We start from the raw sequence: 18,351 nt of genomic DNA, 5'->3' as shown, positions 1-18,351 counted from the left end.
TTCTGCCCCGCTACCTTCTGCTTTGTCTCTTTTTGTTCATGTTCGCTTTCCTACTAGAAGGGGCTGTCCCAGCCCTCCATCCTCCCAGCTGCTCACAGCTTTGGTGTCCAGAGCAAGCTCTTGCCTGCCCAATGTTCTCCTTTTTTTGAACGCCAGCTTTTCACGGGTTGGGAAGCAGCAGGGTGAACAGATGTCCCTTATTTGAAGTTAAAACCCCACTTAAACAGAGCCTTCCCACAGCTCTGCTGTCACTTGCGAGAGCTCTGAGCTAATCCTCATCCTTTCATTTTGCCAGGAGCAGGGATTCCCAGGGCAGGAGGGTTCAAACCTCTCAGAGTGAAGGCTGGGCCAAGTCCCTGAGAAGACGGTGTGACAAACCTGCTGCAAAACCTGACTGCTTTCCAAGCCTGGCAGGACGTCTGGCAGGAGACGGCAGAGCTCTCGGGATGGCAAGGGTTCAGAGAGGAATGAAAGAGCGATGTTGGATGTATCTGGAAGCCTCTTCAGGGGCAAGGAAGCACAAAGCCTTTCCTTCTCAGAGCTGAGCCAGTCCCCAGGCATCCCCATCTCCTCCCCGTCCTGCAAACTGCAGTGACACCTCGTGGTGAAGCCAATCAGCTCAGGGCCAAGCCACCTCTGGCAGAGGGGACGTATGCTGGCCAGGACCCTTGGACTCACCTGGAAAGGTTTCAAGAATGTCTCCTCCATGGCCAGCCGGCCATACTCGGTGAAAAGCTGGAAGGAGAAGCAAAGAACAACAGGACTGTTAGTTTGCCGGTCCTCATGGACACACAGACGGCTGTAGGCCACAGGCACAGTGGCAAGGGACGGTTGTTGTCTCAGGGCTAACAGCACCATTTGCAGAGCTGGAATAGAAACTGGCTGGCTGTGCTTTTGGTTCACATCTGAAAGGCACACAGAGCTGTTACAGACAATCACCGTTCTGAGCCCTCGCATGAAAGATCTCAGCCTGGAATTTTTGGCTGCCAAATCTGTGAAAAATGGCTCAAATCAGCTGCTTGCTCTTGCTTTCCTACCAACCAGAAACTTCACGTGCTGCAGGGGACTGCTGGAGCCCCGCTCTCTTTAAACACTCCAAGAAGAAGCGGAAATGAATTCAGAAATAAGTACTTTCCCTGCAAACCCCTGCTGTGCAAAGACTGTAAGATCAGCCTACCAGCAAGATTTGAAGGCTCTCCAGTCTCTCTGGACTGTAATTTCTAACCAAAGGCACAATAACGTATTTCACAGATGCCTTAAAATGGGTCAACATGTTAAACAATAATGGCTTAAAACCCAAACTGGAAGATCAGAGTAACACTGGATGAGCTCAACGTTAAAAAGACATTATTGTTATAAATATTTACTGACTGAAATGATATGGAATTCTTCAAATGCTGATTTTTCCAGATGGACTTTCCTTTCTCTTAACCTCATGGAAAAACCTACCTAACAAATCAACCATCTAAACAGAAGAAAAAGCTAGAGGTAATATCACGAAATGGGCAGGACACCTGTGCCACAAAAATCCAATTAGCTGCTTCTCTCTAACAGTCAGGGCTGTAATTACCCTTCGGGGTCACCTGTACTGAGCCAGTACCAGATGTCAATGTTCAGGCTTATAAACTGCTACCCAATTTCTTTGGGCTTCTCCTAACAAGCCAAGGATCCCGTCCTACAGCACGAACAGTGCAACTTCTACCTTCAGCTTCCCCATCACTTAAGTCAAATGAGCACTTTCGCTGCCCCTACTCATGGAGCAGCGGACGGACGGTAACAGCAGCAGGAGTACAGCCAATACATGGTTAACTACCCTGGATGCCTCCCTATTACTAGTCACTTTAGCCCCTTCTGCAAGTCATTGTGTGTTTCCAGCCCCATGGGTCAGTCCTGGCCTCTGATGGGGCTCTGCTCTCCGAGGGAACCCCGTATAATCCCATGGAAGGACATACAGGCCAGTGTCAGCTGTATCCAAACTGTTCCTGGCAGACCTGTGATGGGTACTCCGCACCGAGATGCTCTGTGACGGGTACTCTACCCTACACAGTCTGTTTGATGCTCCTCTAACCTCACCATTAGAAAGTCACCTTAACCCTCTCTGGCTGCGCTGTGGACATAGGAAGAGATACTGCCCTCCACTTTGCAGCGGCGTCATACACAGCTGAAGATGTCACCACCTCCCCTCTCGGCTACTTTTTTCTGGACTTAACAGCTTGGTTCTTTCAGCCTCTCTGCGCCGTCCAGCCTCCCGCTGCAGCACAAAGCAAAGCCATGGGCCATTTTGAGCTCCACAGGTGATCAGCCTTGAGGAATGCAAGCATCCCAGAGACAGGAATGGTCCCTCCTGGCAGTGTCTCTCTGACTGCCCTGCCAGAGGACCCAGGCCCCCAAGAAGCCATGCTACGAGAGCATAGGCAAGATGGTTTCAACCCAAATGACTGTTCCTCTATGCCCATGAAACAATATGAGAGTTGGGAAACTGAAAAACCCTTTTGTGGGTCCGAATGCAAAAGTGCCTTTCCAGAGCAAAACAGTTTGCAAGTGTGGAGCGTAATCCAGGTACCCCGGTGCTGCAGAGCAGCAGGGACAAGGGTCTTACCTGCAAGTGCTGCAGATCATCCTCCTGCACATTCTGGGACAAGTTATAAACCTGCATTTGAAAACAAAAACTTCAGAGCACTCGCAATGGTTGTTCTTTGGGCCAATGCGTGGGTCAGTGTAGTTAAAGCCTATGACATTACCCATGGGGACACAGCCAAAGTCCCAGCTGGCCCGTGGTGCCAGTACAAGGCAGGCCCCAAGCACAGCTGTACCGCTGGACAGACTCACACTGTCAGACAGACAGACATTGCTGCTCCCTGTGCAGCAAAACACTCCAGTATGGGAGCATCAGGACCAGTCTTGCCCCAGCCTCAAAGCCGTCGGGTCCATGTAATGTTCCTTTATCTACATTTTTATGACGTGCTGAGCTCTGTACCAGGATGCAGCTTCCAGCTCCTTCACACCGTCCTCCAAGTGCAAAGGCCAGATGGCAGGAAGGGAAGCCCTAACAGGCTATGTGGTTACTGGTGTGTGAACACCTCCAGCCCAGAGGCTTCTCCAGCAGCACTGAGACAAAAAGCACACCCAGTTCCCCAGACCAAGGTCCTTTCCTCTTTGGTAGCTGGAAGCAAAGGGGTGCACCTGCTGCTGGCCCTGCTCTTGGGGTGAGATGAGACTGTTCCCTGTGATGATGGAGTCACGTGTGAATGCTGCACTCGGTGCAGCCAACATGATGGCCTTTCTCTCTCCCACCAAAGGCCCTGGCTAGCTGCAGTGTTACTGGGTTTTTGCCACTGCCTTTTAGGAAATGATTCCTGGAGACATCCCTCTTCTTACCTGTATTGAGCTGATCATTGTGCTAAGGGCAAATACAGTGGCCGAATCCCGCAGGGTGGACTGGCTGTCAAAGGTCCCCTGTGTGTCCATCAGCAACACTGCAACCTGAGAGGCAGAAAGCTCCATGTCAGCTTGGGTGCACCCATTCAGCATCTGCATCCAAGCAAAATCACTCTCAAATGCCAAAAGTGTGTGTGTGGGTGAATGTCAGCTGCATTATTGCAGTGGGAATCTCGCTGCTTCTGCCTCAGACTAATAACTGGTGGAGAACAAAAGAAAAGAACAGCCCAGTCACTCTTGACAGCGTGACGACTCCATCAGGCAGCGAAATAAATGCTATGCAATGCAGAGAAGGGAACTGCTTTGCTCCTCAAATACCTGCTGTCACTATGGATGGGTCTTTTCCTGAGTCTTCATTAGCTTCACGTCACAGAAGCCAAACACAGCAGCATATCACACCTCCTTAACCCAAAATACATTCAGCCAGTATTAGAGATCACACCATGAATAATTCAGTGTCACTTGGGTGTTGCGCTCTTCGTTAAAGAGGAGATGAATACAAATATTCCTGGCTATAACTTGAATTTGCAGGATGCCCCCAAATCCAGTTTGCATTGTATTTCACCACCCTGAATGAAGAACGCTCCATTTTACAGCTACTGCTCTAGGAAAGGGGAGTAGTTTGCAAGGACCACAGATTCAACATCCCTGGTAGCAGCAGAGAAATAAACTCTGGGACGTCCAGTGTTGAATGGACACCCAGACAGCACATCAGGGACACCCAGACATCATATCAATTCATTGCATTAAACCCATTCCTGCTAGATTAGGGATACGGTGTTGAAGACCTTCTCTAAACTTGCACAGGCCACCTAAGACAAGGCAGAAGAGTCTGGAAGAGAAAAATGAGTTGACTAGTGACACACAGCTATGCAACAGAGAAGCACTCACCTTTTTACCATCGGGTTTGTCCACCAGGAAAACCTCGCTCCATATCTGAATGCCGGTTGTCTCCCGCTCAGATCCTCCCCGCCAGGAGAAACCAGTCAGAGGCTCATTGTAATCTCCAACCCAGTCCACTGCTTCCTGCAGGCAGGAACACAAGAAATTGCTATAGTTCTCATCTCACTTTGGTTCTACACTTTCCCTCTGTGCTGCTTTCACTCCAGTGCTGGAGGGGGGCAGCCCCTATAAGAGAGGTTTCCTACAGGGCAGCAAATGTGAACATCTCTGCTCCAAAGTCACTGGTGCCCAGGGCTGTGGAAGGATCTGCTCTATTTTATTTTGTGAAGCCCATGGTAATGAGAGGCTTGAGCATTCCTAGAGCACCAAATGTCCTGTCCAGCTCATCCCTGGGCGGTACGTGGGAGCAATGAGCAGCAGCACCATACCCCTGGGAAGAGCCACCTGAGCTGGAGCCATACCTTATTGTACATGTACCGCAGCATGAAGTCCATCAGGAATGATTTTCCTTTTCTAAAAGCTCCAGCAACAGACACAGCCACCACCTCTTTATCTCTGACAGCCTCTGAGAGGAGGATGCGGTTCAGTGCAGCTTCATCCAGTTCGAAGGAATGGTCATCTTTGACAATGAGGACTTGCACTGGTCCTGCCTTCCTCACGGATTCCTCCTCCTCTGAGCTCCACTCGTAAGTCTTCTCTGCAAAACTACCTGCATAAACAAGTAAAACAAGAGCTGTTAGGTTCCTTCTTCTGCAATGTGCAGTCACAGACAGCAGGGCTGGACACGGTGGTAACAGGCTAGTTAGCCCAAATATCCATTCCAAAACGGCATCATTCAGAGCAGATGTCTGTCAAACCTGTTCTCAGACATCTCAGTGGAGACTCCATGCCACTTTGAGGCCATCTGTCCACGTTTTCCCTGCAGGCAGAGAGTTCCCCGATAGAATCTCCTTTGACAAAACACACCCAAGAGTTGACATGGACAACAGATCGCTCTCTTGTCTGCAACAACTTCTTACATACACAAAGACTGCCATAACACCTCCCTTAGCTTATCCGCTGATAGAAAAGAGAAGTCCAAAGCCCTGCAATCACCCCTTGCTACCATGTCATCTAGGCATCTGACTGCTCTCCTCTGGACACTCCCCACCAGGTCCTTCCTGAAGGCTGTCTCAAAAATGGCAGCAGCATTCAAGCTGAGGTGTCTAAGGACCTCATGTCTCTGTCAAAGGACTCTGCCTTTATGCATCTTGTGCAACTGCTGTTTCTGTGGCAACAGCAGAGTCCCACTCCATCTGCAGTCTGCACTAATGCTCCAAGTGTAATCTGCTGCTTCTGCCATCGACCCCATCAACGGCCTCCCCCGAGACAGCCCCAGCAGGAACCAGGCCACGAAGACACATGCCCATCCTGATAAAAGCCACTTCTTCACTCCCAAGCAGAAAACATATGCAAAGCGCAGGCAGTGCTCATTTTCCCATTTCGAAATGGCAAGGTTCCCTGTGGAGCTGCTCCCGGCACAGAGGCGAGTGCTGCCCAGGCCGCGTAGTGTTCATGCAGCCTTACAAGAAGGTCTCACCTCCCCGTGGGGACAGGGGAGAAGCGACAAGCACAACGCTGCAGCAGGAGCCTTTGGAGGGGATGGGGAGGGACTCAGCGTTTGGTCACTGCATCCACGCTGGGCAATGGCAGGGTGCCAGACAGATACGTATCGCCTGCGTGATGCTCCAGGCCAACGCAGCTGAGATGACTGCAGCTTTTAATGGCCTCATGGCCCGTTTGGGCTGCTTTGTGTACCTGCCACAATACAGGAGACAGATGCATTTTAAGACCTGCCATCCACAGAGACGGCAGCCCTGGGGTTTGCAAACAACAGGCCAGCTCCAGTAATTTTCCTTTCATTGTCTCCAAACTTCCCAGCACAGGAAAGAGATGCCAAAGGTGATTAATCATGCCAGTCACCTCACCTACGGCCACGTGAAATCTCCTCACCAGCCGGGAAGGGAGCGTGTGATGGAAAGTTCCTCGGCATTTTCTCAAAAACTTTCCAGTTTGTTGGCTCTGTCTGCAACTTTCCAAACACGGTAGCCTTAAGTTAAAACTCCTCGGTCTCCGTTTCAGACCCTGACCTCGGAAATCCAGTTTTCAGCCAGTCCCAGTTCTTTCAAAGCACAAGGACTATGTGTGCACATGCTAAAAGGCAAGCTATAAATACCAAGAGGAACAGGGTTTGCCCATTCTGGGCCTCTTTATAAAGAAGCCTCCAGCAGCAACTTCGTATTTTAAATAACAGCATGCTTTTGTACGAGTTTGTGATTTCCTATGATCCTGCAACGAAATATCGGGATCATTAAGCCTGGTTGCTAGGGGATTTCTGGTGGCTCTCGGACATATACTACAAGCTTTCTTTGCTCACAGTTGAAAGACAAAGATCTTTTCTTCCCGATGCTTGGAGGTTTTTTTAGCAAAACAAAAGTCCCAAACACTCTGAAAAGCTAGATTCTCCACCAAACTGCAGCAGCCAGGGCCCAGCAGCACCCAACTCCCTTCCAACACCAGCCCCTGCCCCGCGTCACTGCTGAGGGGCCTCCAGCAAAAAAAAAACCTTCCCATTTCAAATACACCTTCCCGGGATCCAGGCACACATCGCCAAATGACTTGAAAAATGAAGGCCTCTGAAAGCATCCAGTCCTCTTGCTGCACACAACAAATACCGTTTCCAGCATTAAGATCACATACAAATGGACAGATGCCAAAGGCCCATAAGCTCACGTGCTCTTTTTAAGCACTGCCATGCTGCAAGTGCCATATAAAGTCTACGGTAGGAAATACCTCCTCTCCTGCAGCGTTTCCCAACACCCTGCTCAGCTAACCGAGTCCAATTTTTTTTTTCTTTTTACAACTACACAGAAAGGAGAGTGGAGAGATCCTTGTATAGGATGTGAGTCATGGCAGAGGCAGGAAAAAATTTGTAAATTAAATTATATCTGAACATTTCTGACTCTAGCCAAGCCATCAGGGGTGCAGGTGAAATAGCTGTGCCACCTCCAAGGACTGGATGAGTCCCACCTCCAGGGATGCAGACAGAGGGCGAGGGGGACCAGCATTTTACTTGTCCCACACTAGCAGTGAGCTGCAGTCAGAGGGCCCAGCTGGGTACCAAGACGGGCACAAAACCCTGCTTCAAGCACAGAAAAAGGCAGCATGGATTCCCCCAGCTCAGACAGCTGAATGTACTGCCAGTCCTGGGCAAGGATCCGAGCACCGTGTCAGGGGAATGAGGAGAGTCCCTCCTGTCCTGCTACCAAAGGGACAGTCAGTGCCAGATTCCCCCTCCTGCTGCTGCTGGTGCCTGGACAGGATCTCCCAGGTCTTCCTCTCCCTCCGGTTCAGCTGCTGGAAAGAGTGACAACCACTGCAGAGGAGAAAAGATTGTGTTGTTCCTTCAAAACATCAGAATCTGTAAGGAGCATATTTTTTTTTAGCAGATATTGACAGATTTTGGGACAACATCTCCAGACCCAAGTAGCACTCCAAAGCAGCCATGGTCTCCTAGGGGACATCCTTGCTTCCATCACCCGAACACCAGGAAAGCCAGTCTGTTTGCACAACACAAGGGCAAAATACAAATTATTATGAGCAGGATATGTTGATTTCCCAGTTCATTGGAGATATCAGGAGAAAAGGCATTATATTAAGCAGGTCTCTGAACTAATTTCAGCCCTTTTATCTCCGCTTCTTTCATGTATACCATCTGCAGACACAACTCTATCTTTCATATTTATTTCCATGTGATGAAATTTCCATGTTCTGTTTATTAGATTATCTACCACATTGGAGAGCCAGAGATTATTTTATAAGATGGCTGCGCATTACTGGAAATCAATTATTTTAACTAGCCTTTCCGTCACAAATTAGTTATCTGCTTTGAAGGAAGTTGTACCTGGCAATGACAAAACATCATCTGGCCAAAAAAGAAAGGAAGGAGACCTCAGCTTTCCTAAACACACTTTTGTTTTTACTCATTTTCTAACTTGACTCCTCCTTTCTGTCGGCTCTCTCCCGGCGCCTTGCAATTACGTCAATTCTCAAGCTGCTCATTCAGAAACTGCCAGGATACAGTTCCTTTTCCCCATTTCATAACAGCTCATTTCCATGACTCTAAAGCAGGGTGGAATCCACGTCTCTTTTCCATATGGTGATTCAAAGTGGAAAGGTGAAGGAGATCAGAATTTGCATTCATACGTACTGGGCTGTCAGACAGCAGCAAGGAAATGGCCCAATTCACGCAGACAGCCCCATAGTACAGGACATACTGCTCACTTTATATCAGAATCTAAGGAAAAAATAAAGCATTCCTCAACTGCTCTAGGACTTATTTTTGGTTAGAATTAAATAAATTAAACCAGCATATTTCACATCGTGCCTGTGTACGGACTGACTGCTGATGTCTAATGTATTTAAGGTCCTACAGAAGAATAAATTAGATAAATTACATGTCACTAATTATGCAATGTACCTTTGGTGAGTGCTTGCTTAAGCCTGTTCTTCCTTTAGCTATGGAAGAACAGGTCACAGAAATGCTGACTGCATTCCAGAGACCAACTAATAAAGTCAGCTTTTTCCTTAAATGAGTTTGCACAATAAATACATTTCATTCCAGAGAACAAAACGCAGCCATGACCCTTCACCTGTGCAAACACAGGCTGCCTAACCAGACCCCGAGAAAGCCAATGTGTCAGCCCTGCTCTTGTGCTCTCTTGGACCCCAGGAGCCTTACCTACCCAAGCACTGCCCATGAAAAGCAGAGACTGCAGCCTGGGCCCCGATCCCCCCGTTAAAATACACAGATGTCATGCGGTGCTGCTATTCTGAGGGTCTTGGAACCAGGTTGCTTTACTGCATGGGAAAACAGAAACTACCAAAGAGAGAAAACAGAGGTTTGATGGCAAGCTTTAACTTATTTCCCTGGAACAGAGCATCCCTGTACCGACTGCGTTGGGTTGCTTATCAGCAGTCCTCTAGGGATTAATTCGATCAGCAGAGATAGCTGTGTGGATCCTTTCTGAAGCTGTGTGGATCCTTTCTGAAGCTGTGTTCACCCCAGCTGTTTACATTACAAACATATCACAGTGCTGCTGACGATACCATGAGCCAAGCGCTGAACAGCCCTTACAGTCAGGCTTGATCCCTCTGCACATTCTCCAGAGAGCTTCAGCTTCCAGGAAGCTTATCTGCCCTCCGCAAACGGTGCTGGCAAAGAAAGACATCTCTCTCCAAGCTGCAGTCTCCCTTGTGCATATCACATCCAGCACGGCTGCTGCTGTGACAGGAGTTCTGCTCACTCTATTCATGCTGTACTACCTCCGCCGCACAACCAGCCAACAATCATCAGCAAGGCTCTGAGGAGGCTGGGAAAGGCAGCATCGCTTTGAGCATGCACCAGACATCCTCTCCTTCTCTCCAAGATGGGCTTGCGCAGAGCTCTGCATCTTATCCAGCTAATGAGGGACAAAACGACGAGAATTAAAGCATTGAAGCAAAGCACATATACCGCACAGCCAGGGCAGAGGGGATGTGGTAGGGCAATAACCTGTATCGATCCTGCGCAAAGGATCAGATGAGATCCTGCACAAAGGATGCACAGCAGGGCACAGCTGCATCCTGAAGCGCTGAGACTGCCGGGGCAGCCTGGCCTGGTCACCTATGAGTTAGCAAATTCCCTCATCTCAGAGCTGCCATAAGGTGTCTAGACTGAGGTGCTCCTGGGAGACAGTGTCTTTGAGAAGATGAGGCAGGGAAGCCTGGCTAGGTAAAGCCCTCTCTTACGCCCATCGCTGCTCTGTGGTCTTGCCTGCGCCGCGCTCCCAGAGGGTTCCTAGCCAGCAGGTCAGAAGGCCTCCTGAGTTGGGTTTAACAACACACACACGTTCACCGCCCCTTTCTACATCCTACCTGTGCCTCCTACACCCAGGGCCCAGCTGACCACACAGCCCTCCCTCCACCCTGCTCACACCTCTTCTGGGATTTTAGCAGCCCCATGGAGTCGGAGGACCCCACACCCGGGGAGGGGTAACACCAGGCACTAGCCATCACTGCGGAGAGCCACGGAGCCCCGCTGAAGTGTCACATGTCCACATGTACCTCCCTCAGGCCCCAGTCTGGCTCGCTGCCTCCTCACGCCTGGGGCTGGTGGTGTGGCAAATGCACAGTGAAAGGGAAGGCAGAGCCAGACCTTCTCGTGCCCAAATGGGAAATCACTTGCACGTCCCCAAACTGGATGTACAGATGCAATTACAGCTCTGCCATGAACCAAGGTGCAAGGCAGGCTCTCAACACCTGTGGAAACGATGGGTAAATGACACAGCCCACGATGAAAACCTCCACCCAGGGAGCTGCAGGGCACTGCTTAGAAACAGGTGAAGAAAACTGTCATGTAAAAAATTAGCCCTGTCCTTTGGCAAGCAAGTATGGGAGGTAAAAGACCACACTTGGTAGTCATTTGGGGTCTTGTTTTGAGATCCCAAGCTACCCTCTCCGAAGTTGGGGTGAACGCTTCTACCCCAGCCGCACAGCAGCGTTAACACCTCTGCCCCATGCAATCTGCACTCCCATGTGCTCCTGGCGAGCACCCCACTTCTCCGCACCCCAGGATGCTCGCAGCAGGGAGCTGAGTAGGGTGGCTACTGCTGCCAGGCTTGGTACTCATCCTTTGCTTTTTTTGGAGCGGTGGTAAAATGTAGAGAGCACCTTCTTCCCGCCAGCCCTTAGTCATCCAGCTGGCAGCACAGCAGCTTCAGCTAGAGCGTGGCCAACTCAGTCCCTTTTCCCTTTGGCAGCCGAAAGAAGGAGATGAATGATTATGCTGATAACACCAGTGGTTTGGGACCTTCCTGCATAGAAGACTGCTGACAGAAACAAGAGCTTGGATGATTACTGGCTACCAAACCTATCTGTTTACAACAGACACATCTCAAATGCCAAAATCCAATGTGAAACTTTTTAAAGACGACACCTACTACCACTTACATGAAGCTACAGTCCCTTAGGTGGCTCTGAAATTCCCTGGCTGAGTTTATTAGCATGCTTCAGAGACACAGGCACACAACTACCTTGGGAAGAAAGCAGATCAAACAGAGGATTTTCTACAAGTTTTTCAGGAAGTTTGAGGTCCACGTGGAAGTTAGAGGTCACATGGCTATGTCCATGCCAGTTCATGTGCCAGGACGGGCCGATTCAAAAGCTAGGTGGGCAACCCTCAGAAGGAATCTTATTCCTACCTGTGTTTGTCAAAAGACTGTTGTAAGGGAGCGCTACCAAAAGGCCATCATCTATTTGTCAGGTACAAATCCTGGGCCTGCTCACTTACCCACATTAAGCCCAGCCAGACCCAGGTGTGACACGACGACTGAAATGCATCTTGCAAGAATACATCTCCAAAACTCACTTCACCCCCAGCAGGCATTTTCTACATGGTCCTTCATCCGCTCTTGTTTGTCAGCAGCCAGCCTTCCTCCACCACCAGTATTTGATTTAGTCATTTCTAACATGAAATTATTTTTACCCGTTCGTTGTTACGATTGCCTGAAAATAAAGGTTGGTAAATGTGCCACGAAATCCTAGGATAGAGATAAAAGGCAGTTACACTCTGGAGAAAATGTTTATGTATATAGAGAGCTTTAAATATGTTTTACTGGCTTGGCAGAGTTCAGTGCCTTCTCTGGAGCATGTACATCATTTGGGAAATTTGTGTTCAGTTACTTTACTGTTGTAACACTTAAGCTTCCTTCAAGCGATAACAAATGTGCGTGTTTCTGCCAGGACCAAAGGAATTGGGATCCCTCTAGTCTGAAGTGACTTTCGGAGGCGATCCACAGGACATCACAAACCTCCCAGAGCGTGTTGATACCTGCACTCAGCTGCTGGAGAAGGTTCTGGTCAATGATGCAAGAGTCAATATAAGGCCTGCTGTCTGTGAACATCACCTAGGTCCTAAACAATATTTATGTATGCTGTTTCTCACCCATGGGCTTAACGGAGAAAATACAGCGAGATAAACCAACTCCCTATGCGGCTTTCCCCTGCCATTGATCAGGCAGGCAGCCAACACCAAAGCCTCTCACGGCATGGACATGACATGAAGCATGGCAAGGGTACCATGCCCTGCGAGGCAGGCTCAGGGCATCTCGGTTCTTCCCCCAAAAGGGGAAAGGCAGGCTGATCTTGCTCCTGCTCATCTTGCAGGAGCATGCTATTCAAATTCTTCATACAATGCTGCTGCCTCAAAACCAAAGGCACAAAGGCCAAGCATCACGTAGAGCAATGTGGGTCTCCAGCTTGCACTGTTGTCATGTCTCTTCTTTCAATTCCTAACACTTCATTTTCTTTTCTCGTTTACAAGCTAGTAATTTGGTTGTGAATCTTCTCCTATCTAGTGGCTTTTTGTGTAAAGGCCTGCCTGTCTGAAACACCTCAGCTCTCACTTTTCAGGAGGTTCCCAGCATTCAGACTCACAAAGAAATGCCAGGAAGTGGAATCTGAAAATCCACCATAATAGGTCAGAAAACAAATGACAAACAGAAAGAATGTTAGCACTATTAGTTAAAAAAAACACAAAGGACTACCACTATTATCCTTTTCTTCTCAGTTTAACCCATTGCTGTGCAGTCTGAAAGTGTGGCATTGATGAGCTCACCCTGGCCTGTGCTGGAGGAGCTCCTTCTCCCCAAAACAGTTGCTCAGCCCTTCCTGGCAATCAGGCCCCTTTAAGACCACTCACGAATCTCACGTCCAGTTTGAAAATCCTGACCAAGAAGTATACATAACCTCTGTAATCCCTTCTATGGTTTTGAAACCGAATTCTTGGCGAGTGGGTCATTCCAATTACAACATGGGCCATGACGGAAAACATGAGAGATTTCACACAATTTGTTCCAGTCTATCCTATTTAAATGATTGACTGGGAGCAGAAGTCTCTAATGGCTTTACTCTAACGAGGGAGCAGGCTGCTGAGCATCCGCAACTGCCAAGCATAAAGAATTTCAGGAAAACATCGATGTAACCTACTGGAAGCCTTCATCAAGTTGGCTGGACTTCACCGCACCGATCAGGATTTAGACTAATAATCCTTATTTCGAGAAAAACAGGGTCCCTTACTCTTACCAAAAATTATATATGACTTTTTCATCTGCAGCTCCCTCAGCCATTCATCCAGCAACTCGCAGCAGTTGTGAGGTCTATGCACCACTTAGCACGTTCAGTAACAGAGCCTTAAATGATGCATAGCCTTATGCTGACCTTCTGCCCAGGGCTAAATCCTACGCTTGATGCATTACACGCCCCTGCACGAGCTCCCGGGGATGTATGTATGTGACAGTAACCCAGCTTCGATAGCTGACCGGAGGCAGTTTCTTCTGGGTACCATACATCACTCACCCTAATTCGCCCTGTGATCTTTAAAAAAGCACATCATCTTTATGAAACAAAGGAGAAAGGTTGCACTAAGCAGGTGCCTGCTTTCAGGCCTGACTAATCAGTGAGTAACTAGGACAAAGTTTGATCCATTTCAAAATAGCGTAATATTTTTAATGACCCATAAGCCCAGTTTTAGAACACAGCAAGGACTTTCTACTTTCTGCCTTAGTTTGAGTAAGAGCCTGAGACTCCTCCTTCACCAGCTAGGCTGAAAAACGTAGCAGTGGACTAAGTCACCCCACGGACTGATGTCACCAGACAATGCTGCAGTCACTGGATGTGAACACATCTTTCAGGGCAACGAGGTTCTGTTGTATAAATGCACACTTTTATTAAAGGGTGGTTGGTTTTTTCCAGTAAAAAATACAGGCATCTTGCACTTTAATTCATTACCTGCACTGTCAACCAGCCTGGCAAAGCACCAGGAGATAATTCTTTGAACAGGTAAACCTCTGTGGAAGATACAGGGTATGGTTTTGACCTGTGGATGGGTTGCAACGGAAGGCTGCTGATCCCACCAAGATCCACTTGGATCCATGGATGGTTCCAGATTCTTGCAAAACTTACAGAGAATCTAAGGAAGAGTTCAGCAAATCAGTGACACATCACATTTCACTCGCGTATGGCTTAGCAGCGCGTTCAGAATGAGGGATCTGCCTAATTGTCTTGCTGGACCAAGGCTATACTTTCCAAGATGATGTTTTATCCATTTATATCTGTTTCGGCATCATTTGCATTTTCTTCTCGTGCTATCAAGATCTGACGGGAAAGCACCAGCGCCTGTACGTGTGTGCAATACTCAACACACAGAGAGACGGGACTGACAGCTCTGTGAGACAAAGCTGAGAACGTCAGCATGTTCACTGGGAAGATTTCCCTCCAGTTTACCCAAGGGTCTAACGACCTTCGTCAAGAGCCACGGTTAAAAATGGCACCGTTCAAATGAGCGTTGCTCATTTTCTCCCTGCTCTCTTGCAAAAGGACCACCATCCGCTCCATTTACTCAAATAACACACTCCCGTTATCCGAATGCTTCCGCAAACGTGTCCCTCAACTGCTAATCATTACCATGGGAAATACTACACTCATCTATACAAATTACAGTATAATTTGTGTATCTAAACATCACAGCTCAGCTCACCTGCTCTGCCTGATGAGACAAGATACTGCGAGCACTGATGAGTTCACATGGAATACAACTCAGGGGAAATCACAAATTATGCTCCTCAGCCACCTCAAATAACGACAAATGGCTGTATAAAACCTGATTTTCCACAAAACCGACAGAGAGTCAGTGGAAGTCGGTACATCGCTGAGCGCTGGACACAGAAGGCTTGGCCACAGCCCTGTCTGTACGTGGCTTAAAAGGCACCAGGAGCCCCTTTGCTTGCTTGGTGCAGCCCACCCACGGTACCAGCTTTGGCTCCCGTGGGATCAGCTTTGGCTCCGGTGGGTTGGCAGCAGTTGCCGGTGGGTCCAGGCCCACTGCAGGCTCTGGAGGAGAAGGCAAACCTTGAAGGAAGACGCCACAGAACTTCCTCCTCCCCGCTCCGCTGCCTGGCCACGCTGCTACAAGCTCCCCCGGGCTCAGGCGGGGTTTGCAAAGGGACGGATTTAAAATGGCCCCTCTCTGAGGGTCCGACACATCAACACAGCCCCACAGCCTCCACAAATGTGGAAAAACCCTCTGTAGGAGCGACCTGCCAGGGAAGGCCGATGGCTCCTGTCTGAAGGAGAAGGTGGGGTGAGCGGTACTCCTGCTCCCCGGCTGAAGTGGGGTGGTGGCAGACGTGACACCCCCGGGGTGGTGGCTGAGGTGACCATCTGGGGTGGTGGCTGAAGTGACATCCCCTGCCAGCAGCAGGACTGAGGGCTGGTGCCGTGGGGACAGCGGCGATGGGGCGAGGGGCGACATGGCGGGCTGGAGGAGAGCCGGGGGGCTCCCCACGGAGGTGGCTGACGGGGGTGGCCGGCCCGGAGTGGGGCGCAGGGCCCCGCCGGCACCCCCACCCCAAACCCCCCTCCCGGGGGGGGCAGCTGGACACCCCCGCCACCGCCTCCAGACCCCCAGAAGGGATGAGGGGGGTAAAAGAAGCCGCTGTGGCCCCACGGAGGGACTAGGGTGAAGGCGGCCCTCCGCCCCCACAGGCCCCTCAGCCCCCTCCCCGGGCGGCCGAGCCCCCCGCGGCCTCCCCCCTCCCCGCCCCGCCCCGGCGTGGAGCGGGCCGCGGGCCGCCGCAGGCCCGGCATTGTTCGCCACCGCCCCGCCCGGGCTCGATCCAACCCCCCTCTCCCTTCCACCTCCGCCGCCCCCAGCCGCCTACCCCAGCTGCTCCTCTCCCGGCGGTTCCGGGCCATGGCGGCTGCGGGAGGCTCCGTCCGCGCTCCGAGCCGCGCTGCGTCTGGCACGGCTGCGGCGGTGGCGCGGGGCGGGCGGGGGAGCCGGCGGCGGCGGCAGCAGCAGCATCCCCGCCCGCCGCTACGGCGTGGCACGGCACGGCACGGCACGGCACGGCGGGCCCCGGGGCACCCGCCCACACCGCACCCGCCCACGGGCGGCAGCAGCCCCGGGGCACCCAGGCGTGGGGCATCGGGCACCGACACCCCTGGGTCCGGCACGGGGGGACATCCACCGCCGGGGCAACAACAGCCAGGGCACATGGCACCCCCGCGGGCACCCACCCACGGGAGAGCGACCCAGCAGAGCCAGGATGCACCCACAGCCGGGTCAGTCTGACCAGGGCACTGGGCTCATGAGGGGTACCCACATAATGTCATAGAATCACAGTGGTTTGGGTGGGAAGGGACCTTAAAGACCACCTCATTCCACCCCCCTGCCCTGGGCAGGGACACCTCCCACCAGACCAGGTTGCTCCACACCCCGTCCAACCTGGCCTTGAACACCTCCAGGGATGGGGCAGCCACAGCTTCCCCGGGCAACCTGGGCCAGGGGCTCACCACCCTCATCATAAATAATTTCTTCCTCAGATCTCATCTAAATCTCCCCTCTTTCAGTTTAAAACTGTCCCCCCTCGTCCCAGGGCTCCCCTCCCTGATCCAGAGTCCCTCCCCAGCTTTTCTGGAGCCCCTTTAGGGACTGGAAGGGGCTGGAAGGTCTCCGTGGAGCCTTCTCTTCTCCAGGCTGAACACCCCCAACTCTCTCAGCCTGTCCTCACAGCAGAGGGGCTCCATCCATCACATGGGTGTGTGGGTGCACTAAGCACACTCATGGGCACCCACACCTGGGGAGGCATCCACACCTGGGGCACCAGCCTCATCTGGGGCACCCCCATGAGCACATACCTGCATGGGGGTACTGGGCACAGAGGTCCCCGCGCAGCCTGCCCTGCATGGGACAGGCTGGGGGACACAGCGAGCACATAGGCAAGCGTGGGCTGAGAAATCACCAGAGGGATCCTGCCCCAGAGCAGGGGTCAACAAGCTCCTGCTGCCCCGATTCTGCCTGTGCCAGAAGCATCTGCGGGCAGCAGGAGATACATGTTGTACATGTGCAGATGCAGCACGAAAGATGCAGCTCAAGAACATGAGGTTTGGCACCTCAGGGGAAAATTTAGCTGCAGCGCGACTGATAACATGCATCCTCCCTCCACATTTCCGTCTCCCAGCAAGCGCTTGCCTCCTGGTATTTGGGATCGATTCAGCATTCTGCAACGTGAGACCATGACTCAACCTGAGTGCATGGGAACGCCTAGGCATAACACTTCGGCAGGGGAGCAGGAACACTGGTCCCGCTCCCCGACTGCCCTGAGGTGCCCCTTGTGCCCTCAGTGGAGATATCCCACCTGGAGGGACACAGGGAGCACGTGCTGATCTCTTTTTCTTTGCCTTCCCTTGCTCTCTTGCCAGCTGCAGCATCCCAGGCCTGTGTTTATTGTGCAAACCCAGGAAGAGCATTGAAGTCCATGCAATGCCGACTGCAGAGAGCTCACCCACTCCCACCCGCACGCCATAGACCACTGTGTAGGTGAGCATACCCATCCTCAATGGGCTAATGCTTGCCCACACTTTTGATGCCAACAAGCTGCTGGTTCACCCATCTCCGAAGCCACAGCCCTGTGCTGCTCTTTGGACGAAGCTCAGCACAGCGCTTGAGGCATGATCTCTAAACTGGAAATGTGGCAGCCACTAGAGGATTGTACAGGCCGAAATCTGGAAGGGTGAGAAGGGAACTGACCACCAGACTGTGTCTGCAAGAGGAGATTTTGGGAGAATGCTGCTTGTTTCTGCACGCTGGCCTGCAGTGGTCAGGGAAAACCGATGGCCGTCCAGCTTTGTTGGATGCACAAGAACCAGCATGATCTGCTCTTCCATTTCTGAAAGCGGGAAAAAAATTCAAAAGTGGACCGATCTTCCATTCCAGGCAGCTCATCGGCACCAAAGCCATGTGTTGCTGCACTTCCATTGATATGCTGATACTTAATTTTTAAGTGCCTTCTCCAATACTCGGCGACTGCCTCCCGTTGGCTTCCTCCCCGTGTTTACAGCATCGGAGGCGAAACATATAATTTCAGCTCA

At 51.1% G+C, this 18,351-nt stretch overlaps 1 protein-coding gene across 3 annotated transcripts in view; it reads right to left on the bottom strand.

Moving 5' to 3' along the window:
* The window catches only part of ATL1 (atlastin GTPase 1), a 31,286-nt gene extending 14,949 nt beyond the window's left edge, over positions 1-16,337 (bottom strand). Inside the window, exons 1-6 of one of the 3 annotated variants that reach the window (XM_063333805.1) lie at positions 16,140-16,337; positions 4,803-5,050; positions 4,330-4,464; positions 3,379-3,483; positions 2,600-2,650; positions 679-735 (exon numbers count right to left, since the gene is read on the bottom strand). In XM_063333805.1, the coding sequence (XP_063189875.1) occupies positions 679-735; positions 2,600-2,650; positions 3,379-3,483; positions 4,330-4,464; positions 4,803-5,050; positions 16,140-16,173 (630 nt within the window). In that variant the 5' untranslated portion in view covers positions 16,174-16,337. The remainder of the gene's footprint in view (positions 1-678; positions 736-2,599; positions 2,651-3,378; positions 3,484-4,329; positions 4,465-4,802; positions 5,051-16,139) is intronic. The other 2 variants (XM_063333807.1, XM_063333806.1) reach the window with 2 other exon arrangements.
* Positions 16,338-18,351: the final 2,014 nt, after the last annotated feature.

Source organism: Chroicocephalus ridibundus, chromosome 4, assembly GCF_963924245.1.
Source record: "Chroicocephalus ridibundus chromosome 4, bChrRid1.1, whole genome shotgun sequence".
Taxonomy (NCBI): domain Eukaryota; kingdom Metazoa; phylum Chordata; class Aves; order Charadriiformes; family Laridae; genus Chroicocephalus; species Chroicocephalus ridibundus.
Note: the sequence above shows the minus strand (reverse complement) of the source record. Positions and strands in the feature narration are given on the sequence as shown.